The following is a 23,719-nucleotide window of genomic DNA, read 5'->3' as shown; positions in this document are numbered from 1 at the left end:
CCGTAGCCGTCCACAAATCAGGTTGTACTTGTTCAGAATCATGGTTAGTATTTATTTCTAAGTTAGTATAAATAAGAGTACTAAAGTGACACATATGATTATATTTCATGCACAGATTTAGCATAGCACCAAGTAAATGGGGGGAATCGGGAAAAAAGAATCCAAAATCCAAAATATCTTTTTTTTTTAAATTTTTTCGGGCCGGGCCGGGCCGATTAACCGGCGGGCCTGGACCGGGCTTGGTCCGAGCCGGGTTAGCCGGGCCCATTTTAACAAAATAACCGGCCCGGGACCCAAAACCCTAAAGCCCTAGGGCTTACCGGGCCGGGCCGGGTTAGGATCGGCCCGGCCCACTTGACACCCCTAATTTCAATTTGGTTGTCTTACTTTCCTTTTTAGTCTGTTTTGAAAATAATGTTTGTTTTCTTTATGAAAACCCTTTACTTCTAACTATATGAGACAGGCGTTTTCTTTTTCGCAACACCACTGCTTGGCAATCGCACCACACTGCACAACTTCAGCCACACACAACACTGCACAGTCTAAGTGACATAGACAAAGGCTGCAGAAACGTAAAGTACTCAACAGATTTACAGGAAACAAGTTCTCAACCTTTTATTATCTCTCAGAATAAAAAAGGATAATGTCACACGAATTGTACAAAGGCATACAACACTCTCTCTGCCTTGTACAATTTCCAGCAACACTATAAATAGACTGCACATAGGCAGTTACAGAAATTACAACCAACGACACCTGGCAGCATCCCATTGGACATGGCTGCATGCTTATCACATGACTCAACAACCTGATCTTAGCATTCAAATACATTCTGAAAATCACACATGTTTACAACATTCAAAATTCAAACTTAGCAACTGCCCCATGTGATAAGCACATGGGCAACCTTGCCCTTTTAGCCAATTTTGTCAATGTTCAACACTTAGCCAATTTTCAGCTTTCCAACACTTGATCATTTCATTTTTGTCTTGTCATGCTTCTCATCCAAGTTTTGCCTTGCCAGCATCATGACTTGCCCATGTCATGTCGTTGCCTGCGCCTGTGCCAGGCCACTGCCTGCGCTATGCTGCTGTCTCGGCCATGTCACTGCCTAGGCCACGCCACTGCCTATGCTGTGACACTGTCGTTGACCATGTCAATGCCCTTGCTTATGCCATGCCATCGCCTATACATTGCCAGTTCCAATGCCATGCCAGTGTCGTGCCATGCCTATGTCACTGCCTGCACGCATGCCCGCATAATTGCCATGCGTCTGTCATCACCTCATGTGCCCAAGGCTGCCTTGCCATTACTCCAGCCACCTTGGTCATCATCAGTTGCCTGCTATCTCATAGCCACCACAGCATCACATTGCTTGCCTTAGCACATGTTAAGGCCAATGTGCACCTTGACATGGCTTGTCATCCATCATGTCTTAGACTTAGGGTCTAACAAAGCACCCCCACCATATGAACTCGATGCCCTCGTCGAGGTTGTTTTGAGGTAGTCCTCAATTTACTTGTCGAACTACCACAAGTTCTGAGCCTTCTCCCAAATAGCGTCTTCTTCGCTTGAGCCTTTCCATTAAATCAGGAATTCTGTCTTGGTATTCTTTTTGTTGTTCCTCGCGATCCAATGATCCAGTATCTTCTCCATCTTGGTTTTATACTGCTTCACAATCAAAGGAGGATCCCTCTTGGATTTGTTCCTGGTTGGGTCTTCAGCATCTTCATTATACCTTTTTAAAAAGCTGACATGAAAGGTAGGGTGAATCTTCAACCTTTCAGGCAAGTCCAACTTATAAGAAACTTCCCCAATCTTCTCAATAACTTTGAACGGGCCATCATACCTTGGGATCAGTCCCCTATGCCTCTTCTTGCTCACAATCTGTTTCCAGATTTGTGAAGTGAGCTTTAGAAGCACTTTGTCTCCCACACTGAACTCCACCGCACGTCTATGCTATCAGGATACTTCTTCATGCATTTCTGGGCCTTTCTCAAGCTGTCTTCTGCCTCAACAAGTATCTCATGCTTGTCTTTTGCATATTTATAAGCAACAGGGAAAATACGTTCACTCTTCAGCGTCACCACCTCTAATGGTGTCATAGGCGGCATGCCTAAGACAAGTTCAAACGGGCTCTTATCTGTTGCCGACGACCTGGGCAAATTGTGGCAAAACTGCGTTGTATCCAATAAGTCTACCCAATTCCATTGGCTTGTTGTCACATAGTGCCTTAGGTATTCTTCTAGCAAGTGATTTATCCTCTCGGTTTGGCCATCAGTTTGAGGATGATTTGTTGTGGAAAACTTCAGATCAATACCCATCATGCTGAACAATGTATGCCAGAACCAACAGTGAACCGTGCATCTCTATCACTCACGATATCACTTGGCAAACCGAAATGCTTCACCACGTTCTTATAGAATAATCTAGCAACAACTTCCGATGAGCAAGTAATTGAATCAGTAACAAAAATATCATACTTTGAGAACCTGTCCACCACCACCATTATGGACACATTTCTATCCACCTTACGAAACCCATAAATGAAGTCCATAGAAACAGATAACCATGGCCTTTCAGGAATAGGCAGAGGCTGCAACAAACCCGCCTCTTTTATACGTTCAGTCTTGTCCCTTTGACATACTTGTCAAGTCTTCACATATGCTTCAATGTCGTATTCCATCTTCGGCCAGAAATATACATGGAACAACAAGGCTAATATCCGCTCAACACCCGGATGACCAGCCCAAGGAGTGTCATGCGCTTCTTTCATCATGTCTTTAAGCAGTCCACTACCTTGAGGTGCCACGATCTCCCTCTCTAAAGTAAAGGAGATTGTCCTCGATCCAATACCTTCGAATGGTCCTATCTTTCACTTGACCCATCCACTTGACATAGAATGGGTCATTTGCAGCATAGAATTTAATTCTATCCAAAAAAATCAGTCTCAAGTCTAGAAATAGAGTATACTGCAGCAAATACCACTTTCCGACTTAGTGCATCAGCAACTTGGTTGTGCTTTCCTGGTTTGTGCTCCCACATGAAGTCATACTCAGCCAGGAACTCCTGCCATTGGGCTTGCTTTGGACTCAACTTCTTCTTCGTCTTAAAGAACGTGTTCACAACATTGTCTGTCTGCACCACAAATCGAGTGCCCAGCAAGTACACCCTTCAAGTTTGTAAACAATGCACTGCTGCTACCATCTCTTTTTCATGGGTCGAATATCTTTGCTCAGCATCACTCAATTTTCGACTTTCAAATGCCACAGGATGGCCTTTTTGCACCAACACACCTCCAACAACCTTGTCTGACGCATCAGTGTGTACTTCAAAAGATAACTCAAAGTCTGGCAGCTTCAATATGGGCTCTGAAGTGATAGCTTCCTTCAATATCAAAAAAGTTGCATCGCACTTTTCAGACCACACCCACTTGACATCTTTCTTTAGCAAATTTGTCAAAGCCGCAGCTTTCATAGAGTAACCTGTAATGAACTTGCGATAGTAGTTAGCCAGCCCCAAGAATAATCTCAATTCATTGACCCCACTAGGCATCTCCCATTCAACAATTGTTTGCACCTTCTTCAGATCCATCCTTGGTTTTGACTAACCAAATGCCCAAGGAACTTCACTTTCTTTGTAGCAAACTCACATTTTTCCATCTAGACATAAAGTTTGTATTCCCTCAAACGGGACAATACTAACTTTAAATGTTCCAAATGTTCATCAAGGGAGCAACTATAAATGACTATGTCATCTAGATATACTACCACGAAATCGTCTAGGTAATCAAATAACACATCATTCATCACGTTGCAGAAAGTTGTCGGGGCGTTTGTCAACCCAACTGGCATAACAAGAAACTCGTATGAACCATACCTCGTCACACACGTGGCCTTGGATTCATCTCCCTCTGTAATTCAGACCTGCCAATAACCTGATCGTAAATCAAGCTTCGGGAACCAGCATGCCTTGCTTAGCCTGTCCATGAGATCCAGCACTAACGGGATAGGATACTTTTTCTTCACAGTCACTTTATTCAATGCCCAATAGTCCACACACATTCTCATTGAACCATCCTATTTCTTTTGGAACAAAACAGGAGCACCGTAAAGAGCCTTGGAAGGCTGAATCAAGCCCGCATCCAGCAATTCATTTAATTGTTTCTGCAGTTCGGCCAACTCTTTGGGAGCCATTCTAGAAGGAGCCTATGCAGGGGCAATCGAACCTGGCAGCAACTCTATCTTGTGATCAATATCCCTTCTTGGCGGCAAATCTTTAGGCAACTCGGGACGCATCACATCAACAAATTGCTTCAATACTTCGGCAACACAATCCGGCACCTCCACCTCCACATCTGGCTTCACTTCAATCATGGTAGCAAGGAAAGTTTCATCATCTTTCTTTAATCCTTTCTCAACCGAAATAACATAAATGATAGGGCCCTTGTTTTTCACTTTATTTGTTTTTCCAGAAGGATGAGCAGCCTTAATGAAACTAGGATTGGTTTCGTCCATGATCATCACTCTGTCTAAGTGATTAAAAAGGACAAAATTAAACTTTCTAAGGAAATTTATCCCTAGAATGACTTCAAAATCACCCAATGGCATAACCATCAAGTTATGTTTCCCCGTCCAACTTCCAATCACCATCTGCACATCATAAGCCATGCCTACAATGGCTTGTGCCTTAGAACTCACTGTTTGGACAAAGGATGGACTTTTCTTCAACTTCAGTCCATATTTTGCAGCAACTTTGGCATCCACAAAAGTATGAGTGGCCCCTGTATCCACCACTACGATCATACGATTGCCATCAACTTTCATCCTTATGTGAATTAAAGCAGCATGAGGGTTGAATAACTTTGAGGATTCACCCACAACATTCAGCAAACTGATATGATTAAGTAACAAACCCAAAGGATTCGCCAAAGCAGCAATAAATTCTCCATCCCCACCTTGATTCACATTTCCAACAAGCATAGCATTCACTCTTTCACGATTGGGACAACTCTTGGCCAAATGCGGTCCACCACAAGTCCAACAGCCCTTAGTATTGCCATTTTTCCCTTGTTCTTGGTGTTTCCAGCCTTCATTGTGGCCTTACCTTTCTCACCTTTGTCATTACATCCATCTTTCTTTCCTTCCCCTTTCTTCTCAGCCTTTTTCTTAGATTTTGAAGAAGTGGGAATGTCAGAATCAGAACGAGTTCAGCAAAAATTCACCGAGTTAGTGGCAGCAATTGCGCTAGGCAAATCTTTCACATTCTGTCTCCTTAATTCGTTTTGGGCCTATGACTGCATCCCTGAGATGAAGTTATGTAACTTGTCTTCATCAGACATGTTTTGGATGTCCAACATCAAGGAAGTAAATTCCTTAATATAGTCGCGAATTGATCCGTTCTGCCTTAGCTTTTTTAATCGATCTCTAGCAATCCATGAGGCAGTGCTTGGAAGGAATTGGTCCCTTATTCTTTCTTCAACTTTTCCCAAATATCAATTTTGGGTCGGCCGGCACTCTCATCATCCGCATTCCGAGTCTTCTACCACAATTTTGATTCACCCGTTAAGTACATCGTGGTGATGTTCAACTTGTCCGTCTCAGCAATTCGGGCACTAGAGAAATACTACTCCATGTCCCACAAAAAATTCTCCAATTCCTTGGCACTTCTAGAACCACCAAAAGGTTTGGGCTCAGAAATTTGACTTTGGAACTACCTTCATGAGACTGCCCAGATGCAGCCATAGCAAGTCGCAGCACTATCATCTCTATCTGCAGATCTGTCATCACCTTGACTTGGCCCTGCACCAGCGATATCAAGGCCTCACGTGTATTTAGAAATTTCGTAGGCTGTTCATCAAATAGATTGTTCATCAAACTGGGCACACAACAGTGTCAGTTCATCCTTCAAGACATTGATCAGAGTGATCAAATCCACCAGGCCTTTACTTTTTTCGAGTTCGTCAATAATGCCGATGAAGTTTTGAACTCGTGTAACATACTCGTTTAGTTGAGAAACAGTCACCATTTTCGTACAACAACGCTCTGATACCAGTTGAGATAGGGGCGTTTTCTTTTTTGCAACACCACTGCTTGGCAGTCACACCACACTACACAACTTCAGCCACATACAACACTGTACAGTCTAAGTGAAATAGACAAAGGCTGCAGAAACATAAAACACTCAACATAATTTCAGGATACAAGTTCCCAACCTTTTATTACTCTTAGAATCAAAAAGGATAACTTTACACAAATTGTACTAAGGCATACAACACTCTCTCTGCCTTGTACAATTTCCAGCAACACTATAAATAGACTGCAATATGGGCAGCTATAGCAGTTACAACCAACGACACCTGGCAGCATGTCATTGGACATGGTTGCATGCTTATCACATGACTCAACAACCTAATCTAAGCATTCAAATACATTCTGAAAATCACATATGTTTACAACATTCAAAATTCAAACTTAGCAACTGCCCCATGTGACAAACACATGACCAGCCTTGCCCCTTTAGCTAATTTTGCCAATGTTCAACACTTAGCCAATTTCCAGCTTTCCAACACTTGATCATTTCATCTTTTTCTTGTCATGCTTCTCAGCCATGCTTTGCCTTGCTCATGTCATGTCGTTGCCTGCGTCTGCATCATGCCACTGCACGCGCCATGCTGCTGTCTCGGCCATGTCACTGCCTATACTGTGACACTGTCTTTGACCATGCCAATGCCCACGCCTGTGCCATGCCATCACCTATGCATTGCCAGTTCCAATGCCATGCTAGTGTCGTGTCATGCCTATATCACTGCCTGCACGCATGCCCACATAAGTGTCATGCGTCTGTCATCGCCTCATGTGCCTAAGGCTGCCTTGCCATCACTTCAGTCACCTTGGTCATCATCAGTTGTCTGCTATCTCATAGCCACCACAGCATCACATTGCTTGCCTTAGCACATGTCAAGGCCAATGTACACCTTGACATGGCTTGTCAGCCATCATGTCTTAGACTGGGGTTCTAACACTATCCATATGACATGTTTAAGACCATAATATTAAAAGTTAATTACAAGATTCAAAAGTACTATTTTACCTTTTGAAATTCTGTCAAATTAAAATTAGACAAACAAGTTGAATGGAAGAAAGTATATTATAGGTTGTACTAATATCATGGACTCTTTTTTTTCCTTCGTGTGACTGCTAGATTGTTACTGACTTCACAGCTTCATGGTGTGGTCCCTGCCGACACATGGAGCCAATTATCAATAACTTTGCTGCTACTTATACAGCCGTCGAGTTCATTAAGATTGAAGTGGATGAACTGGCTGTATGAGCTTTAATTTTATGCTTTGCTAGCAAGTATTGTTTATTTGTATTTTACTTATTTTTGCTTCTAATATTTAATCTTTATATTAATTCGTTGAAAGCAGGACATAGCTCAAAAATATGGGGTGCAAGCAATGCCAACATTCTTGCTGATAAACCAAGGGAAATTAGTTGATAAACTTGTGGGAGGAGATAAAGTTGGGCTGCAGAACATGATTGAAATAAACAGAGCTTAAGAAACCCCCAAAAAACACTGTTGTTTCATCTATTTATTGCTTCGACACTATCTTCCTTTATGTTTATCTACGTACTCAAAAATCTCTGGTTCCTGACTTCAATAAAGGCACTTTTGTCATTGTTGTATAATGGTTTGAATAAGAAAGATGTCTTGCTTGTTTTGTGTTCATATAATCACTCTTCCAAATCCAACTACTCTATACAACAAACACCCCTCCCTTCTGTGTGTGCATGCGAACATACATATAACAAGTAGCTGATTGGAAATTACCCTGCATAAATGCAAAAACAAATAAAAAAGATTTCACATGCTTGTGGGGTAACAAGGAGCAAAATGAAATTGCAAAGAAAAAAAATACTTCATCCACGTCAATGCCTGAAAACGAAACATTTGTATGCCAAAAAAACAAGAAATATATTCAGTACCAGTCTGCCACAGTTTGTGGCCCACATATGAAATTCACAATCCGAACGAGATAGCAAGCTACTCCCAACTCCAATTACTTGCGATATAGCATCTACCACCAAATCAAACAGCAGTCATTAAAACCAGTAAGCTACCTAACATGTTCAATATCTGACGTAAGAATTATACGTGGGCAGCTGGAGTAGCTGCTATATTAGCTCCTTTAATGGTGCTAAATAAAAGAAACTTTGAGAGGCATCGTCAAAACACTAATCCTACTATGCACAACTCTCCTGTCTTATGTCTAGCATAAACTTTATGCAAGCTTTTCGAATATTTACATAAATAATCGTAAAATTTTAAGTTAAACCCTGGTTTAGTCAGCAGCTCTGCCCAATACTCTTCTGATATCAGATTTCTGGTCTGAACTAAGGCTTGACGGGAATTTAACAACAAACTAGATCCTCAAATTTCCTTTCTTTCCAGGTTCTTTCTATATTGGCATTCCTTCATTTGGGATTATCTGTTCATGTCCTGGTTTAACAACATCTGTGATTGGTATTGTGAGTTCCCTTCCATCGAAAGTAGTCAAGTTGATAGTTTTCCCCGCGAGAGCATCTACTAATGAGATTTTCTGATTGATCACTAGATCGTTCCCATCTCTCTTGAAAACATCATGTAGCTTTTCATCTATTACAAAAATAAGATCACCAGGTGCAGCTCCAGGTTCATGGTTCCCTTTCTCTGGAAAAGTGATCTTTGTGCCTTTCTTCCAACCATGTTTAATATGAATTGCCAAGACCTCTTCAACAGTTGTGGGCTTACTGCAAATATAATTCACACATGGAAGACAAAACTGATGAGACTAAGAACCAGTATTAGACCCATTAAGTACAAACTAATTAATTTTTGTTTTTGATTAAGGTAAAGTTGTATTCTTCAGCATTGAGGATATGCTGGCAACCTCCAAAAAATTACAGTGGCAATAAGTCATACTTACAAAGAACCTAGGAAATCTACTAACTGACCTGCTTCATCTATACCCTCTTCTATACACCAAAAATACAAAGTACTAATGCAAGAATCTTTGACTCTCTGCATGGGATTAGTAATATTCTCAAAGCATCTATTGTTTCTTTCCATCCAAATGGACCACCATATGCATGAAGGAATTATGTTCCACCATTTCTTCTGAGCTTTTCTCCCTCCTCTCTTCATCCAACAGCTAAGAAGATCGGCAGTGTTCTCAGGCATTACCCAGGGTTTGAGTTAGGTGGAGGAACATGTGCCATATCTGGGAAGTGATTCTGCAATGAAGGAACAAAGTGGTTGTTTGTTTCCTCTTGTTCCTTACAGAAGAAACGGCTGGAGACAATTTGGAAACCCCTTCTTTTCAATTTTTCCTGAGTCAAGCATGCTCGCCGACAGACCAACCATGTGAAGTACTTCACGTTGGTTGGAATGTTACATTTCCATATTTGTCTCCATGGTCCAGGAATGCCCTCTGATTGTACCAAAAGTTCTCTTTTATAAAGTCTCCCTACTGACAACCTCCCATCCTTTTCATGTCTCCAGCTTATAGTGTCTAGTTCTGCATTACAACCAGGGAAATCATCCAGGCTCTATAGCAGCATAGCAACTCTGTCAACCTCCCAATCAGCCACAATAAGTACAAACTAATTAATTGTAACTTCTATAATAAAAACACAACGGTAATAATCACATGTTAAAAGAATTCTACCGTTAACTCAGTTCTATGTTATCCCCTCACCTTCACTCTGCACCTCCAAAAAGGGTAATGCTGCTTTAGCAGCCAGAAAATTTGTCCTCCTATCAGTTCTATTGTTGTCAGAAACTATGAGGGTATTTGGATTGACTTATTTTTAGATGCATTTGGCTTTTAAGAACTTTTTAATTATTGGAAGTGTTTGATAAAGACACAAATTGTTTTTAAGCACTCTACTATAGCCTTAAAAAAGTACCCGAAAGCCAAAAGATTGCTACCTACTTTTGGCGTTTAGCTTTTGGCTTATAAGCGACTTTAAAAAAGCTAATCCAAATACCCCCTATATCATTGCAACCAGGAAATCGAACATGCAGGCATGACCAGTCATCAAGGGTGAGCGTCATGTTGTCAATGAAGAATGGAGAGGCGAGGCGAGGCAGTGTCACCATATACCTTCGTGGCAATGCGACCTGTGAAAGGTGATGCCAAGGCAAGAATGGCGACATCGTGATGAGACGAGGCAAGGCGCTAAAGGTGATGCCTTTTTTTTCTTTTTTTTTTTCCTAAATTAGGATTTTAAAAATAAAAGGTAATTTTAGGGCTTTTACTTCCATTTTGCTTTGACTGCTATCACTGAAAGACAACTGCGATTGCGAGTGATTCCGGCGGCTCCAACGGGCGGCGACTAGTAAGTCGTTTCTCTGTTTTTTTTTGCTTTTTCTACTTTCTTCTTCTTATTTTCTCCTAGTCAGTTGTTACTCATAGTCTACTGATTTCTTCTTGATTTTTTTCTTTCTACTTCTTCCGCTGATTTTCTCCTCTGTTTTTTCTTCTTCTAATTCTTCCTCTGTTTTTTTGTCACAGAGAGTAGAAAATCAGTATCTACTATCTGTTTATAGTTTTGACTTGAATTATTTACTAATATATTATTGCTATTGAGATTTTGATTATTTATATATGCAATTAAATATTTTAATTTTTTGGTAGTAATTGTCGCCGCCCTTCCAAAAGGCGATTGCCTCGCCGCGTGGCGAAGCAGAGCCTTGTCGCCTTTCGCCTTCCAAAACACTGAGCATGACTAGTCTACCTCCCTAGTGATCATAACTAAACAATGTTAAGACTTTTATTCTGCAGGAAAGTAGCTTTTCCTAAAATCATATCTCTTGATCAAATATTTGGGGCTTTAGTAATAATAGATGATAGAAGATTGTGTTTTATAGCAGTAACAATATGTAATTCCTCAAAGCAAAAGAGTATTCTTGCATCGGAACATTTAAATCTAACTGGAGTTGTGTAAATACACAAGAAAAATACTACCTCAGATTACAGTCAGATTGAAAAGAAGCAACGATGTGTTATTTTGATATAAATCATTCTGGAGTCAGCAAACTCATAAATATCATTTTTCTAACCTCAAATTCCATCATTTTCAAAATGAAAGTTTCATACAACATATTATGGTTTTCCACATGAAGATTGAAGAGCTCTCTAAAAGTTTACTGTGAAACCAAGTGTTTAATTCCTTGTTAAAGCTCAAAAGTAACTCCTAGAAGTTATATTCAGTGAGACTCGCATTGTTGGAAATTGGGATGTAAACAAGCTATCAATTTCCCACCAGAGTCCACACAAACGAATTAGATTTACATCAGAATTATCACTCATTTCATAAAGAGGCCTAAGTTGCATGGACTCGGGTGCGGTAATCCAAGACGGGTGCGGATCCGAGTCGAATTCGTCAAAATTTAAATTTTAAGATTCAGGACTGCGAATCCGATTATGGATACGGGTGCGGGGATTCGATTAAAAAATTAAATATTATAAATATAATCCCATATTAAAACAGTCATTTCAATTTACTTTTTCCTATGCGTCAAGGAAACTTTATTCTTAAAAAAATATTCTTTACTTTTTCCACTTTTAAGGTAATTTCTTTTAATTACTTTTCAAAATTAGGAGTAGTATTTTTTTATATGGAAAAAAAGTAAATTCTTTTTAATTAGGAGTAGTATTTGGAAAATCAAACACTCACCAGATCTAAATGAATTAGGTTACCTTTTTAATATAATTTATTTTTTAAAAAATAAACTATTAAAAAATACGACTACACAATAGCCAGCACCGACAATCACAGATCTGAGCATTCTGCCATTCTCTTTCTTCCCCATCGAAATTCCAACGACGATAACCCTTCCGCCGACGACAACCCTTCCTCCGGCGACAACAATCACAGTCGCCAATTTTCTCACGACGAAGATGACAACAATTACAGCCACCGGTTTCTCCCTTTCGACAACGAAGCCAACTTTCTTCTTGATGTTGGTCAATGTCTCCGGATTCGTTTGACCAAATCCGAGACGAATCGCGCGCCGGCGTCGCGTTGGGACTGGTTCGACGGCATAACTGCCGAGTCCGAGCAACATAGAAAGAGGCAGATGGTAAAAGCACATGAAGGACAACCGATTGTCACAAGTAGAAACTGTATTAGTTTATGGAAATAGTTGCTTTTAAATGGTCAAAGAGTGACAAACTCCTTCAGCTTAGTTCCAACTGTCGCATCTACAGAATTACACATTCAAATTGGTTGAAAGCATTCAAGAAAGTATAAGAGCCTGTTTGGATGGGCTTATAACTTTTGACCGTAAGATAGAAATTCTAACTTACGATTTTTGACTTATTTTTATATTTAGCTTAAAAATTGCTTTAAAAAAGCCTTTTATATTATTTTTTTGATAAACGTGGTGTCTGGGCAAGCTTGCCCGCACCTAGACTAATTCCAGAGGATACCTGGGATACCAGCCACCTCCCACCAGCAACAAGTATCAGATGATTCTGTCAACTCTGTCCACCAAGGCTAGAACAGTTGGGAAGAAATCACCTAGTGTGTGTTTGTCTCTGTTGGAAATTGAATCTAAGACCTCATGGTGTTCAATCCAACTTCAGTGAACCACTACAAAAGTGCTTCAAATCTTTTTTGGTTTAAAAGCATTTAAAATAAGCCAATCCAACCAGGCTCTAACTCTGGAATTTGATATCTCATTTCTTCTCTTTTAACTTCATACTACACAAACGATTTATAGTCGTTCTTCAATGGTTTCCGAAGGAAAAAGTCATCATTTCCACCCTAAACTATACTCGAAAAGTCTAGGTCACACCTAAACAATCGTAGTGACCTATTACACACCTAAACTACATAAAAGCGATATGTTTTACACCTTAAATCTGACGTTGAAAAAAGCATAATTATTTAAATAACAAAAGGCGCGTCTAAATTAAAAATTAATGCAAAAAAAAAAAAGAAAAATTTAAAATACTCTCTTTCCAGCCCCCAACATCCATCTCTCCTCCCCTACCCCCAAATCATCATCTTCTTCATCACCCCCCACCCCCAAATCATCATCTTCTTCATCACCCCCACCCCCAAACTCCAACCCTACCCCAACCAACATATCTTCTTCATCACCCCCACCCCCAAACTCCAACCCCGCCCCCAAATAACGCAATTTATTCACAGCCCATCCTCCACACCCACCGAATCGACGCGGATTTCACCCATCCTCAACTCGGCCGTGGACTATCAGGTCTGTGTAACACTTCCATCACAAATCCATAACCGCCACAACATCATCACCCTTATTCCATCTTCTTGGCCTATAGCGCCACCCTTGTTCCACCACAGATAACCACCCAAAACACCCAAATGGAACCACCACAGCTGTTACTCAAATCTTCAATCACCAAACGTCTCCCTCTTCAATGTCGGAGTTCTAGCAGCGATGGTTGCATATGTCATTTGCATCTTTGACAATATAATTTTAAATTTTAACATTTTTGGTAGTTTTGTTCCACATATCTCTTTTTCATTCTAAAAGGAAATTTTTCTTGCCTTTTTCTTACCGAAAAATCAACAAAGAAGAAGAGAATTTTTTATTTTTTTGAAGAAAAGACAATAGGTTACGGATGAAGAACATGGTTAGAAGAAATTGATTGTTATGGTAGTTTTTTTGGTGGGATAAAGTTTATAGTGGTGAATATGGTGTTCATGATCTCATAACAATGGAGGTTTTGGACATTGACACCATAACAATGGAGGTTTTAAACATTGAAGAAAAAGAAAAAAATTAAATTAAAAAGAACAAAGAAAAATTTATGAAAATAATAAATTTATTATTTTTTTCGTATTATGCTGACGTGGCAGACGCGTGTGCAACACCACATCACATGCAAGTGGTATAATGCTTTATAGGGTGTAAAAAATATCACTTTTATATAGTTTAGGTGTGTAATAGGTCACTATGATAGTTTAGGTGTGACCTAAACTTTTTGAGTATAGTTTAGGGTGGAAACGATGACTTTTCCCGCTTTCCAAATTGATAAGCATAACTTAAGTTAAATGTACTTTTTGCCAATTAATGATGATCAAAGAAGAACTTTCCCTCGACTCACCAATATCATTCACTCATTCTATACAATTCATGAATAACCCCCATATAATCTACTGTTGTGATACATTACTGTGGGATAATCTCCAAGACACAGTTTCAAGGGGATGGCCTAGTGGTTGAGGCATGGGAGTAATTTCCTAAGGATCCACATTCATATCACAACTATAACCAACCACGGTAGACATGATTAACTTGGCAACCTCTGCCAAATTCAACACACAAAAGATCCAATCCCAACTAAAAGGAAAAAAAAAGGCAGCTTGGTGCGCTAAAGCTCCACTATACGCAGGTCCATGGAAGGGCTGTACCACAAGGGACTATTGCACACAGCACACAGCGTAAATTGCTAAATGAGAGAAGTAGATAACAAATTTAAATGGTTTGTATAAAAGTAAGGTTTTTACTTACCCAGTGCCATCAAGAACAATCCTTGAAATTTTCATTTTCCTCTTAGAACGCTTGTATAACTCCTCCAGACTACACGGCAACTTGTTCTCCGCTGGCGCAGCCTTCCGAATCCGTATACTACCACCAGTACTCCTACTATACCCCTCCGATCCACCGAAAAATTCGGCAAAAATATCTTCCGCATCACGCGAATTGAACTTAAATCCTCTGCCATTACCATATGTACCATTCATACTGGGTGAGGATGGATCGAATTGACCTGATTTCAGCGCCTCATCACCATATATATCATAGATCTGCCTCTTCTGAGAATCACTAAGCACATCATAAGCCTCAGATATCTGCTTGAATTTAACTTCAGCTTCTTTCTGCTTGTACGATTTCTTCAAATCTTCTTCACTCGCATGGCGTGACACTTTCAGTATCTTATAGTAACCAACACCCATATTTTCTCTCTCTTCTCTTCTCTATCAGTGTACTGTTTTCTCTGTGGTGTAGATGAAAACGAAGAGGCAATGTAGGTTTGCTTGTATAGTATATAAAGCTGTTTCTCGAGAAAATTCTGGAAAGTTTATCAAATAGGGGGAAAAGGAAGTTAAAATAATCGATGACTCGCAGATGACGGGAAAAACTCCGGCAAGTAGATCGGTCGTCAACGCGAATGCTTAGGGTAGAGAAATGGAGGAAGTTGTGCTAAGATACGCGAGAAAATTCAAGCAACCGTGTTTTTAAGTAAGGTTTGGTTACGCTGCCCAATTTAAAGGGTAAAATACAAGGGAAAATGATAGAAATACATTTTAAATTAAACTATTTTCTACACACCTTATGTTCAATTTCTATATTTATTTTATATATATAAATATTCTATATGAAAATTATTAGTTTTGATATATAATTTATATAATAATTCTATATTTTTTAATACATTTTATACAATAACTATATAATTTTTATACACTTTATATATATTTTATATATATATTTTATACATATACGTATTTATTAGAACTATATAATTTTTATACATATATCTTATATAGATACATATTCTATATAATAATTATACTGTTTTTATATAATTATATTTACTTATTATTTCTAAACAATAAAAAACAGAATAATTTTTCAGTAAAAAAATTTATAGTAAAAAAAAATTGAAATATTTTTAAAAGGTTCGAATGATCCAAGTTGAAAATTGTATCAGTATTGTATATGGACTGTATCAGCATAGTATATGGACTGTATCTGAACTACGTGGGTCAAAATGACCCAAATTAGGAAATGGCTATAAAGTGTAAATAGTATACCCGACTGACCATTTTTTGAAAAAATATCAAACTTGGGCTATTTATTTTTAAAAGTGCTACAGTGTCCTTTTCCCAAAATATAATTAAGAAATTTGATTAAGTTAATTGTGAATTTAATTAACATTTTTTAATTTTTTTAATCTTTATAAAAATACAAAGCAATCCATACCACTCTCTTCTCCAAATCAACCCTGTCTTTCCCCTCTTTCTTCGACAGTTTCTCTCAAACTTTTCCTAATCAACAGTTCTACAAATTTCTCTCTTCAATCTCCAACGACTTCAACCGCTGGCGACAAATAGTTTCTAGTTCCTTTCGACTTTTAACTGTCAATCGACGTGACAACATTCTCTGGTGACAACAGTTTCGAGTTCTTTATCGTCCATTTTTAACTTTCACAGGTAAAAGTTAGGGTTTTTTAATTATAAAAAAGAAAAAGAAATTTGAGTCAACTTCTCTTCTAATATTGATTAACAATTTAAATATTTGTTACTTAAATTTGAAATGAGGACTCAAAAAGATCCTAATTTGTGGTATTTCTACTCTTCTCTTTTCGGAGTGAAATAAGATTTTTCGTTGTTAGTGTAGTTTTTGTTCTCAAATTGTTGATTCGATTTGTTGGTGTTTGTTGTATTTTTTAAAGTTTGTTTTTTGTTGTTTGTGTTTGTACCAACAAAACAACAATGTTGGTGTTATTGGTCAATGTTGATGTTCTTGTTGTGTGTGTTGTGTTGTTGGGTTGATTTGTTGTTTGTGGATTGTTGTTGTTCTTTGTAAAAATGATGTATTAATATTAAATGGTGATGTTGTTATTCTATTGAACAAAATCTTGCTATTGGTTTTCTTTTTGCAACAAATGAATCATCTGTTAGATGAAATCCAAACAACTATTCCAACAAATAACATGTCTAAGATTTTGATTTCTTTCAATAGATCATTCATCTGTTGCAACAGATGACCCATCTGTTGAAAGAAATCGAAATAATTTGATAACAGTTTCAACAGATCACTCATCTATTCAAACAGATGACTGATTTATGCATCACTCATCTGTTACAATAAATGAATGATCTGTTGCATAGATCAGTCATTTGATTCAATAGATGAGTGATCTATTAGAAGAAATAACAACAGTATTGAAACTGTTTTTGTTGTTTCCAACAGATTATTCATCTGTTGCAACAGGTTAGTTATCTATTGCAATAGAAAAATAATCTATTAGAATTATTATTGTACTGTGTTGTACTTATTAGATTTACTGTAATCCCTTTTTAACAATGCATTAATAATTATAATATTTTTAATTTTTCTCTCATTTTTAGATAATATAGCTCCCAAAAGAAAAGAAAGTGAATCAAGTCCAAGTGAAGGAATAAGTGGAGTAGCTAGGCAACATCCACCACTCTATGAGATTGTTGTATAAGTGATATCTCAATCAGAAGTAAAAGAAAATGAATATGAGGAAGGGGAAAGTTTTAAAAGAGATGAGTCAAATGGTAATAGCCCTTCCACTGAAAAGTTAGTCAAAACCTTCAGCATTGATAGTTATTTTGTGAGAATGCAGTGTGATGGTGACACAGATTTAACTAGTGATTTTGTGATAAAGTCAGCCATGGAAAAAACTTTTGATACTTTCAAAAAAATACCTTGAGATTAAAAATTAAATGCTTATTTCAGGGACAACTACTTTGGGCAATATCTTGATGTGCCGAAGGACAATAATGTTCGTTTTCGAATGACCATATTGTATGATTTCCTCAAGCGTAGGTTTATATATAAAAATAAAGATAAGATGGATTAGGTGTGGATAAATTACTGTGGCATGCCTGTTTGTTTTGGTTGGAAGGAGTTTGCCATAGTTACTAGACTAAAATGTGATCATCCTCATCCTATACCTAGTCTAACCCCCAAAAAAGCATCTCGCCCACTAAAAGTCAAAGGCAAGTCAAGTGATGATGAAGATTTATCTTGTTGGATAAGCTTCAAAAACAAAAAATTGATGAAAGAGTTAAAAGGTAAAAGACTTTCAAACAAGCACAAGTTATCATTGTGTTTGGTTTGATTTGTATATAATATTCTTTGGGCAAGAGACATTAACAACAACATACCACTTGGTTTAATAAAGTATTTCGAGGATCTTGAGACATTTAATAGTTATCCTTGGGGTTATGAAAACTTCAAAATGAGTGTCAAATATTTGTTGACACCGTTAACACCAAAGATAGTCAACTTATATGACTTTCCATGGGTTTTCATGGTGAATATTTCTTTTATTATAATTCATTTATTTTTTATTGAATAATTTTGATTTATTGGTATAAATTTATAAGGTCAGGCATTTGAAGTCATTCCTTATCTCAGACAACAAGTGAACTATCATGAAGAGGTTTTATGTCCAAGAATCCTAAGATGGTTGTCGGTCAAAACTGATAAAAAGGTAAAATTTCTTGATCTCTTCAACCCTTCGGATGAAGTAGTAAGTCTAATTTCAATTAATTTTTTATTTTAATTAATGATCTTTTAAAATAATTTAATCATTATTCTAATATATGTACTGATCTATTTTAGATTGTGCATCTGTGGCTTGTTCTAACCAATCGAGAGTTGAAAATATCTTTTTTTTTTCTTACTTTATGGTCTATGTAAACTTTATCGGACCCTAAGGTCATTGATAGAATAAAAAAGAAATATTTTGGAGCCACAACTATCACAAAAAAACCACTTTTGGAGGGTGGGCTTATTGTTGTTGATGGTGTTAGTGGTGATAGAGTTGGTGGTGGTGGTAATGGTGCTACTGTTGGGGCTAATAATGCTCCTCTTGTAGTTTTTGAAATAACAAACCAATATGATTATGATCATACTTGTTTTACAAATTTTTTCCCTCCTAGCGAATGTTCTGCATGCAAATGTCAAAACTACAAGGCGAAACATGATAGAGTGATTAATGCTATTAATGCATTAACTAATTTTGTAAAGAAATTGACATCTAAGAGGGTGTCATTCCATATAAGAGGATTTCATATCCATACACTCCATTAGATATTAAGGCTAAGATGAGAAGAAAGGGAATTTTCAAGGCTTTATCAAGCATCGATAAAAGCAAAATTGCAAGTCCTCTATCTTTGTCTTGTACTTTTGAGCAATGTACAAGGGCCATAGGAGAGCAGTATGAGCTGAAAAAAGTGAATAATTATCATCTGTTCCAACAAACAAACAAACTACATATTTTTTCAATAGTTGGCACATCTGCTAAAAATTATCAAATAGATGTAGACATCTGTTGTAATAGATGACTAATGTTGTATTAAATGCATTATCTGCTGCAACATATGTCTCATTTATTAAAGGAAATCAAACAATTCTTTCTACTGCTTTAATTTGTCCCAAGAGATGACCTATTTGTTACAACAGATGACCTATCTATTACAACAGATAACCTATATGTCCCAACAGATAACCTATCTGTTACAACAAATAGGTCATCTGTTGGGACATATTAAATCAAGACTTCCAACTATTTTAGTTTGTTGCAACAAATGAGTTATCTATTGAAAATTATTATACAAGTCTTCCTCCTATTTTAATTTGTCCCAACAGATAACTATCTGTCAATAGATAGGTCATCTGTATAGATAGATTATCTGTTGGGACAAATTAAAATAGTAAGAAGACCTGTTAATTTCCCCCAATAGATAAGTTATCTTTTTTCGTTTATTTTTTTTTGTATCCCTATGATTAGTATTGACAATTCTGGCTTTTTAGGTGGATTTCATAGTAGAAGCTATTGCTGAACAACATACCATCACAGTTGGTCATCCATCAACTACTTCCAAAGAGGAAGAAAAAGGAAAGCCTGTTAGTCTAGAGGAATGAAAGAATTATCCATTTAAAGGGTTCAATATCTCAGGCGAGGCTTCAAAAAAACTAACAAAGTTGATCAATGACTATTCATAATGAATTGTCGATGGGCTGTTAAAGTTTCATGCCAATAAGTACATAAATCATTTTTAAAACTATTGATTTATACTGTTCTTCTTGTAAAAACATGACATTAACACATATAAGTTAAGTAGAAAAGACGAACACTACAAAATGAACCAATCGGGTCTTGATTTTGATATGTTCGACTTTATTATTGGACATCTCAGAACAAAGAATTGGTTCTATTTGATGTCCCATCCCCGTACTTATAGGAATGATGAGGTTTTAAAGACATATATATATATATATATATATTACTATTAATACTATATTTAATTGTATTTGTCTATTAATTTTATTATTACGTAATCTGAAATGTGCAACACATCGATGTCATTTTTTACTACCTCCAAAAGAAGGCCAAGTTGCAAATACAATAATATTACAAATGCACAACAGACAACTTTTTGTTCAAAGTTTATATCAATAAGGCCTACGATCTTTGTCAACAATAGCTAAAATTTCTCCAAAATGAAAAATATTTAATCAACATCATCAAAGTTTTTAGCATTTCAGTTGTCTTACCTTAGCACTTGGTTGATGAAGTGTACATCCCAATCAATTGTGGTGATGACTTCCATAGGGTATTGGCTGTTATTGTTCTAAAAGAGAGCCACATCCGAGTTTATGACTCGATGTCAGGAAGAAGACATTCTGGACTGTCTTCTAAGATACAAAAGTTGGCCAAAATATTGCCTACTTACCTTGATATAAGTGACTTTTTAGACCAAAAGATTCGTACTGATTGGTCGACGATTGAAATATATTGGAATGAAATGGGTAACTCATTTGATGTAGAATATGTTGAAGGAATTGCTTAACAATCCAGTGGTAGCCTGTAAGTATTATCATGATTTAGTTTCATGAATTCCACAACTCTTACATTAATTACAAGATACGTATTATCTGACTTTTAAAAATGTAGGATTCCAGTCTTTTTATTGCAGCTTACGCCAAGTATTTGAGCGATGGATTACAAGTACCAAATGATGAATTGATGCCGGATTACTCCATAAAATATATGCTACTCTTTTATGAAAATATGGAGAAGTGGAAGCTTAAAAATCATATGTAAGCGATACTAAAGATCCACAACGATCAAAGCTAAAGAACAACTAATCAATATTGAGTAGATCTTTATAACTTGAGTCTGTCAAAGTAATAACCTCTCCTTAGGAATTGTTGGCTTCAAAACTTAAATTGTAAATATTTATCTTCTGTATCCATAACAAATTTTTACATTTCATTTATCTATTGATTTATTTAATGTAATTTGTGAAGACTTTGATTTATTTTACTTTGTCTATGATTTTTATTTTATCCTTAAATTTGAATTCATTAGTTGAAATGGAATAGTAGATCCAAATATTGTAACAGATAATGAATCTGTTGCAATAGATAACACATCTATTGTAAATTATCAAACAAGTCTTCCTATTAGTTTGAATTTTTCCAACAGATAGTTCATCTGTTGGAACAAATTAAAACAATGGTAATTATTTTTTATACTAATTATAAGTTTGCAAATTTAACAAAATAATACAATTGACATCAAACATTAAAAAAAATTGTCATTAGTTAAGCAATATACAATTAAGTTAAATGCTTAAGAATAAAAATTGTCATTATTTTTGTATATTTTTTTATACAGGGGCTTCAAACTTGAATATAATATCCCAGCAGCCCAGACCTCTTGCATTCTTTCCACAGTGTTGTCCATTTAGGAAGGTCCTTGGTAATGACATTTCAATACCGGTTAGCAAACATTTGATATATGCAAGTGAGTATGACGCGCACGCGACACCAATTTTATTTTTTTCCAAGGTACTTTTTTCGACCTTTAAAAGTTCATTTTTTAACACTTGCCTTAATAAGTTATTCATTAAGTCAATTTGCTCCAATAATTTGGGGAGTAAGTCCAATAGTGGCTGCACCTTGCAAAAAAATCCCAGTCCTCGAAGCATGGTAAGTTGCAGTTACAAGCATGAATGTGTCCCTCATAGAGGAGGATCTCAAGTGCCACAAAATATTTTTTTTCCAAGTTCATGACTGCAAGAATTCTCTTTGCCCTAATCCAATTCATGTCGTATGGAAATATCCTCTTTCCTCCAACATAGTTAATCATATGTTGATCCCATTCAAACTGTGAAATTAACATCTCAAGATCTAGGTCATCGGGAGTTATCGCTTCAGTACTGATTACCTCATACCTACTTTTGAAATTATTGTAGAAGTTGAGGTCCATTATTCTAGTGCCAAGATCATATGCTTTGTTGTACGTGAGTTACCTTGCCCTTATGAGGCAAAGAATTTCATCAACATGCTATGATATAAGAAGGAAATTTTTAAATAGGTTAGTAATTAAAAAATAAACTTAAAAGATGTAATGGATTGACCATCTGTTGCAACAGATGGTCCATATATTGCAACATATGGGTAATATATTACAACAAATGGTCGATCTATTGTATAGGTTCTCTGAATCTATTAATAGATTACCTATATTCTATAACTTATGCAATGAACAGACCACCTGTTGCAACAGATTACCCATGTATTGTAATAGATGATTTATCTATTATGTAGCTTCTCTGAACCTGTGTTAACAAATTACTCAATCTATTGCAACTTATGCATCAGATGGGTAATCTGTTAAAAAGATCACTTAGAAGGTTAGGTTATAAAAAGTAAAAAATTACTCTGTCCTCATACCACACATACATATCTGTCATCATCTTGAAGTCTTCGGAGGAAAATGTACTCATCATGAAGCACATTTGGGCATGCTTGGAATTCATGTACTTTCTCAGATGCATCAGCCTGTTCGTGTCAACTAACGTGTATATATCTACCTTTTTTAATGGTACTTGAACTTCATAAATATTTGAAGGAGGAGGATTTGTAATTTTTCTTGATTTCCTATTCGAGAGTATACGTCCAATTGATTTTTTTTTTTCCTAACCTCTACTATAGGAGTGTATGGCTCTCTCACCTTCTTGTATGGTATGACATCCCTCTTGGATGTCAATTCCTTGATAGAATCAGTTAGAGCATCTATTCTTTTAATAATCTTATCCTGTTTGTCCATGCATTTTTTGCATTTGCAAAGAGAACATAAGCTTGAATAGGGGTGAGTTAGACTACTGAAAGGGGTGATTTGAAAATCATCATCTTCTAGAAGGTTAAATTTGGTTTCAGACATATTTGTTTTTTCTTGAGCATCCATAACATGCTCATCAGTATGGTCGGCAACAACATCAACAACTCTACTAGCAGTACCATCACTACCAACACCCCCACAAGTAGCACCCGAATCTATTGCAGCAGGTTGGTCATGAAAAGCCTCAATATGAGGCTGACGTTACTTAACTGCTCTTTTTATGGCTATTGCTTCAACCAATTTCTTCTTTATTAACTCCACTGTTGGGTCTGCTAGTGTATGAACAAGACCTAGAGTCATAAAAGAAGTCATCCCCAACTCTTGCTCAGTAGGTACAAGCCATGGATGCATAACCTATAAATAAAAGTATATATATTTAAATCAAGTAATACTTTGAAGTCAGTTGGGTAATATATTAACACAAACAACAGATGAACTTTTTGTTGTAACAGATGATTCATCTGTTACGATAGATTAACCATCTATTACAATAGACTACCCATTTGTTGCATAAGTTGCAGTAGATGGTTAATTTGTTAAGTCAGGTTTTGAGAACCAAATCAATAGATGAGTAATCTGTTGCAAAAAATTACTTATCTATCTCAACAAATTACCTATTTGTTGCACTAGTTGTAATAGACAGGCAATCTATTAAGATAAATTACAACAGATGGTTCATTTGTTGCAACAGATGGCCCATCTGTTTCAATATCTTTCTTTGAGTCAAAT

General features: G+C 36.8%; 2 protein-coding genes across 3 annotated transcripts in view; one reads left to right on the top strand and one right to left on the bottom strand.

Moving 5' to 3' along the window:
- The window catches only part of LOC107871789 (thioredoxin H2-like), a 17,887-nt gene extending 10,326 nt beyond the window's left edge, over positions 1-7,561 (top strand). The window contains exons 3-4 of the mRNA XM_016718673.2: positions 7,204-7,326; positions 7,430-7,561. Of these exons, the coding sequence (XP_016574159.1) occupies positions 7,204-7,326; positions 7,430-7,561 (255 nt within the window). The remainder of the gene's footprint in view (positions 1-7,203; positions 7,327-7,429) is intronic.
- LOC107871790 (dnaJ homolog subfamily B member 1) lies at positions 6,184-15,298 on the bottom strand. Of its 2 annotated transcripts, XR_007055780.1 has the most exons (3): positions 14,545-15,298; positions 7,989-8,792; positions 6,184-7,834 (listed from the first exon to the last, which is right to left on the bottom strand). XR_007055780.1 is itself a non-coding variant. In XM_047413066.1 (2 exons), exons 1-2 carry the CDS (start codon positions 14,988-14,990, stop codon positions 8,462-8,464), a joined length of 777 nt encoding a protein of 258 aa, XP_047269022.1. In that variant the 5' UTR covers positions 14,991-15,298; the 3' UTR covers positions 7,959-8,461. The 2 variants fall into 2 exon arrangements, 1 of the variants encoding a protein (XP_047269022.1); XM_047413066.1 differs by lacking the exon at positions 6,184-7,834 and having other exon boundaries at positions 7,959-8,792.
- Between the last annotated feature and the right edge of the window lie 8,421 nt (positions 15,299-23,719).

The sequence above is a fragment of the Capsicum annuum genome, chromosome 5, assembly GCF_002878395.1.
Source record: "Capsicum annuum cultivar UCD-10X-F1 chromosome 5, UCD10Xv1.1, whole genome shotgun sequence".
Classification (NCBI taxonomy): Eukaryota; Viridiplantae; Streptophyta; class Magnoliopsida; order Solanales; family Solanaceae; genus Capsicum; species Capsicum annuum.
This window is presented reverse-complemented; position numbering and strand designations above follow the sequence as displayed.

What these genes read in the sequence shown, in the direction of transcription:
- LOC107871790 (XM_047413066.1), bottom strand. Translation starts at nt 14,990, where the DNA reads ATGGGTGTTGGTTACTATAAGATACTGAAAGTGTCACGCCATGCGAGT. An exon ending in ATTGTTCTTGATGGCACTGG is followed by an intron (nt 8,793 to 14,544) that starts GTAAGTAAAAAC and finishes TTATATTTGCAG; the next exon opens with TAAGCCCACAACTGTTGAAG.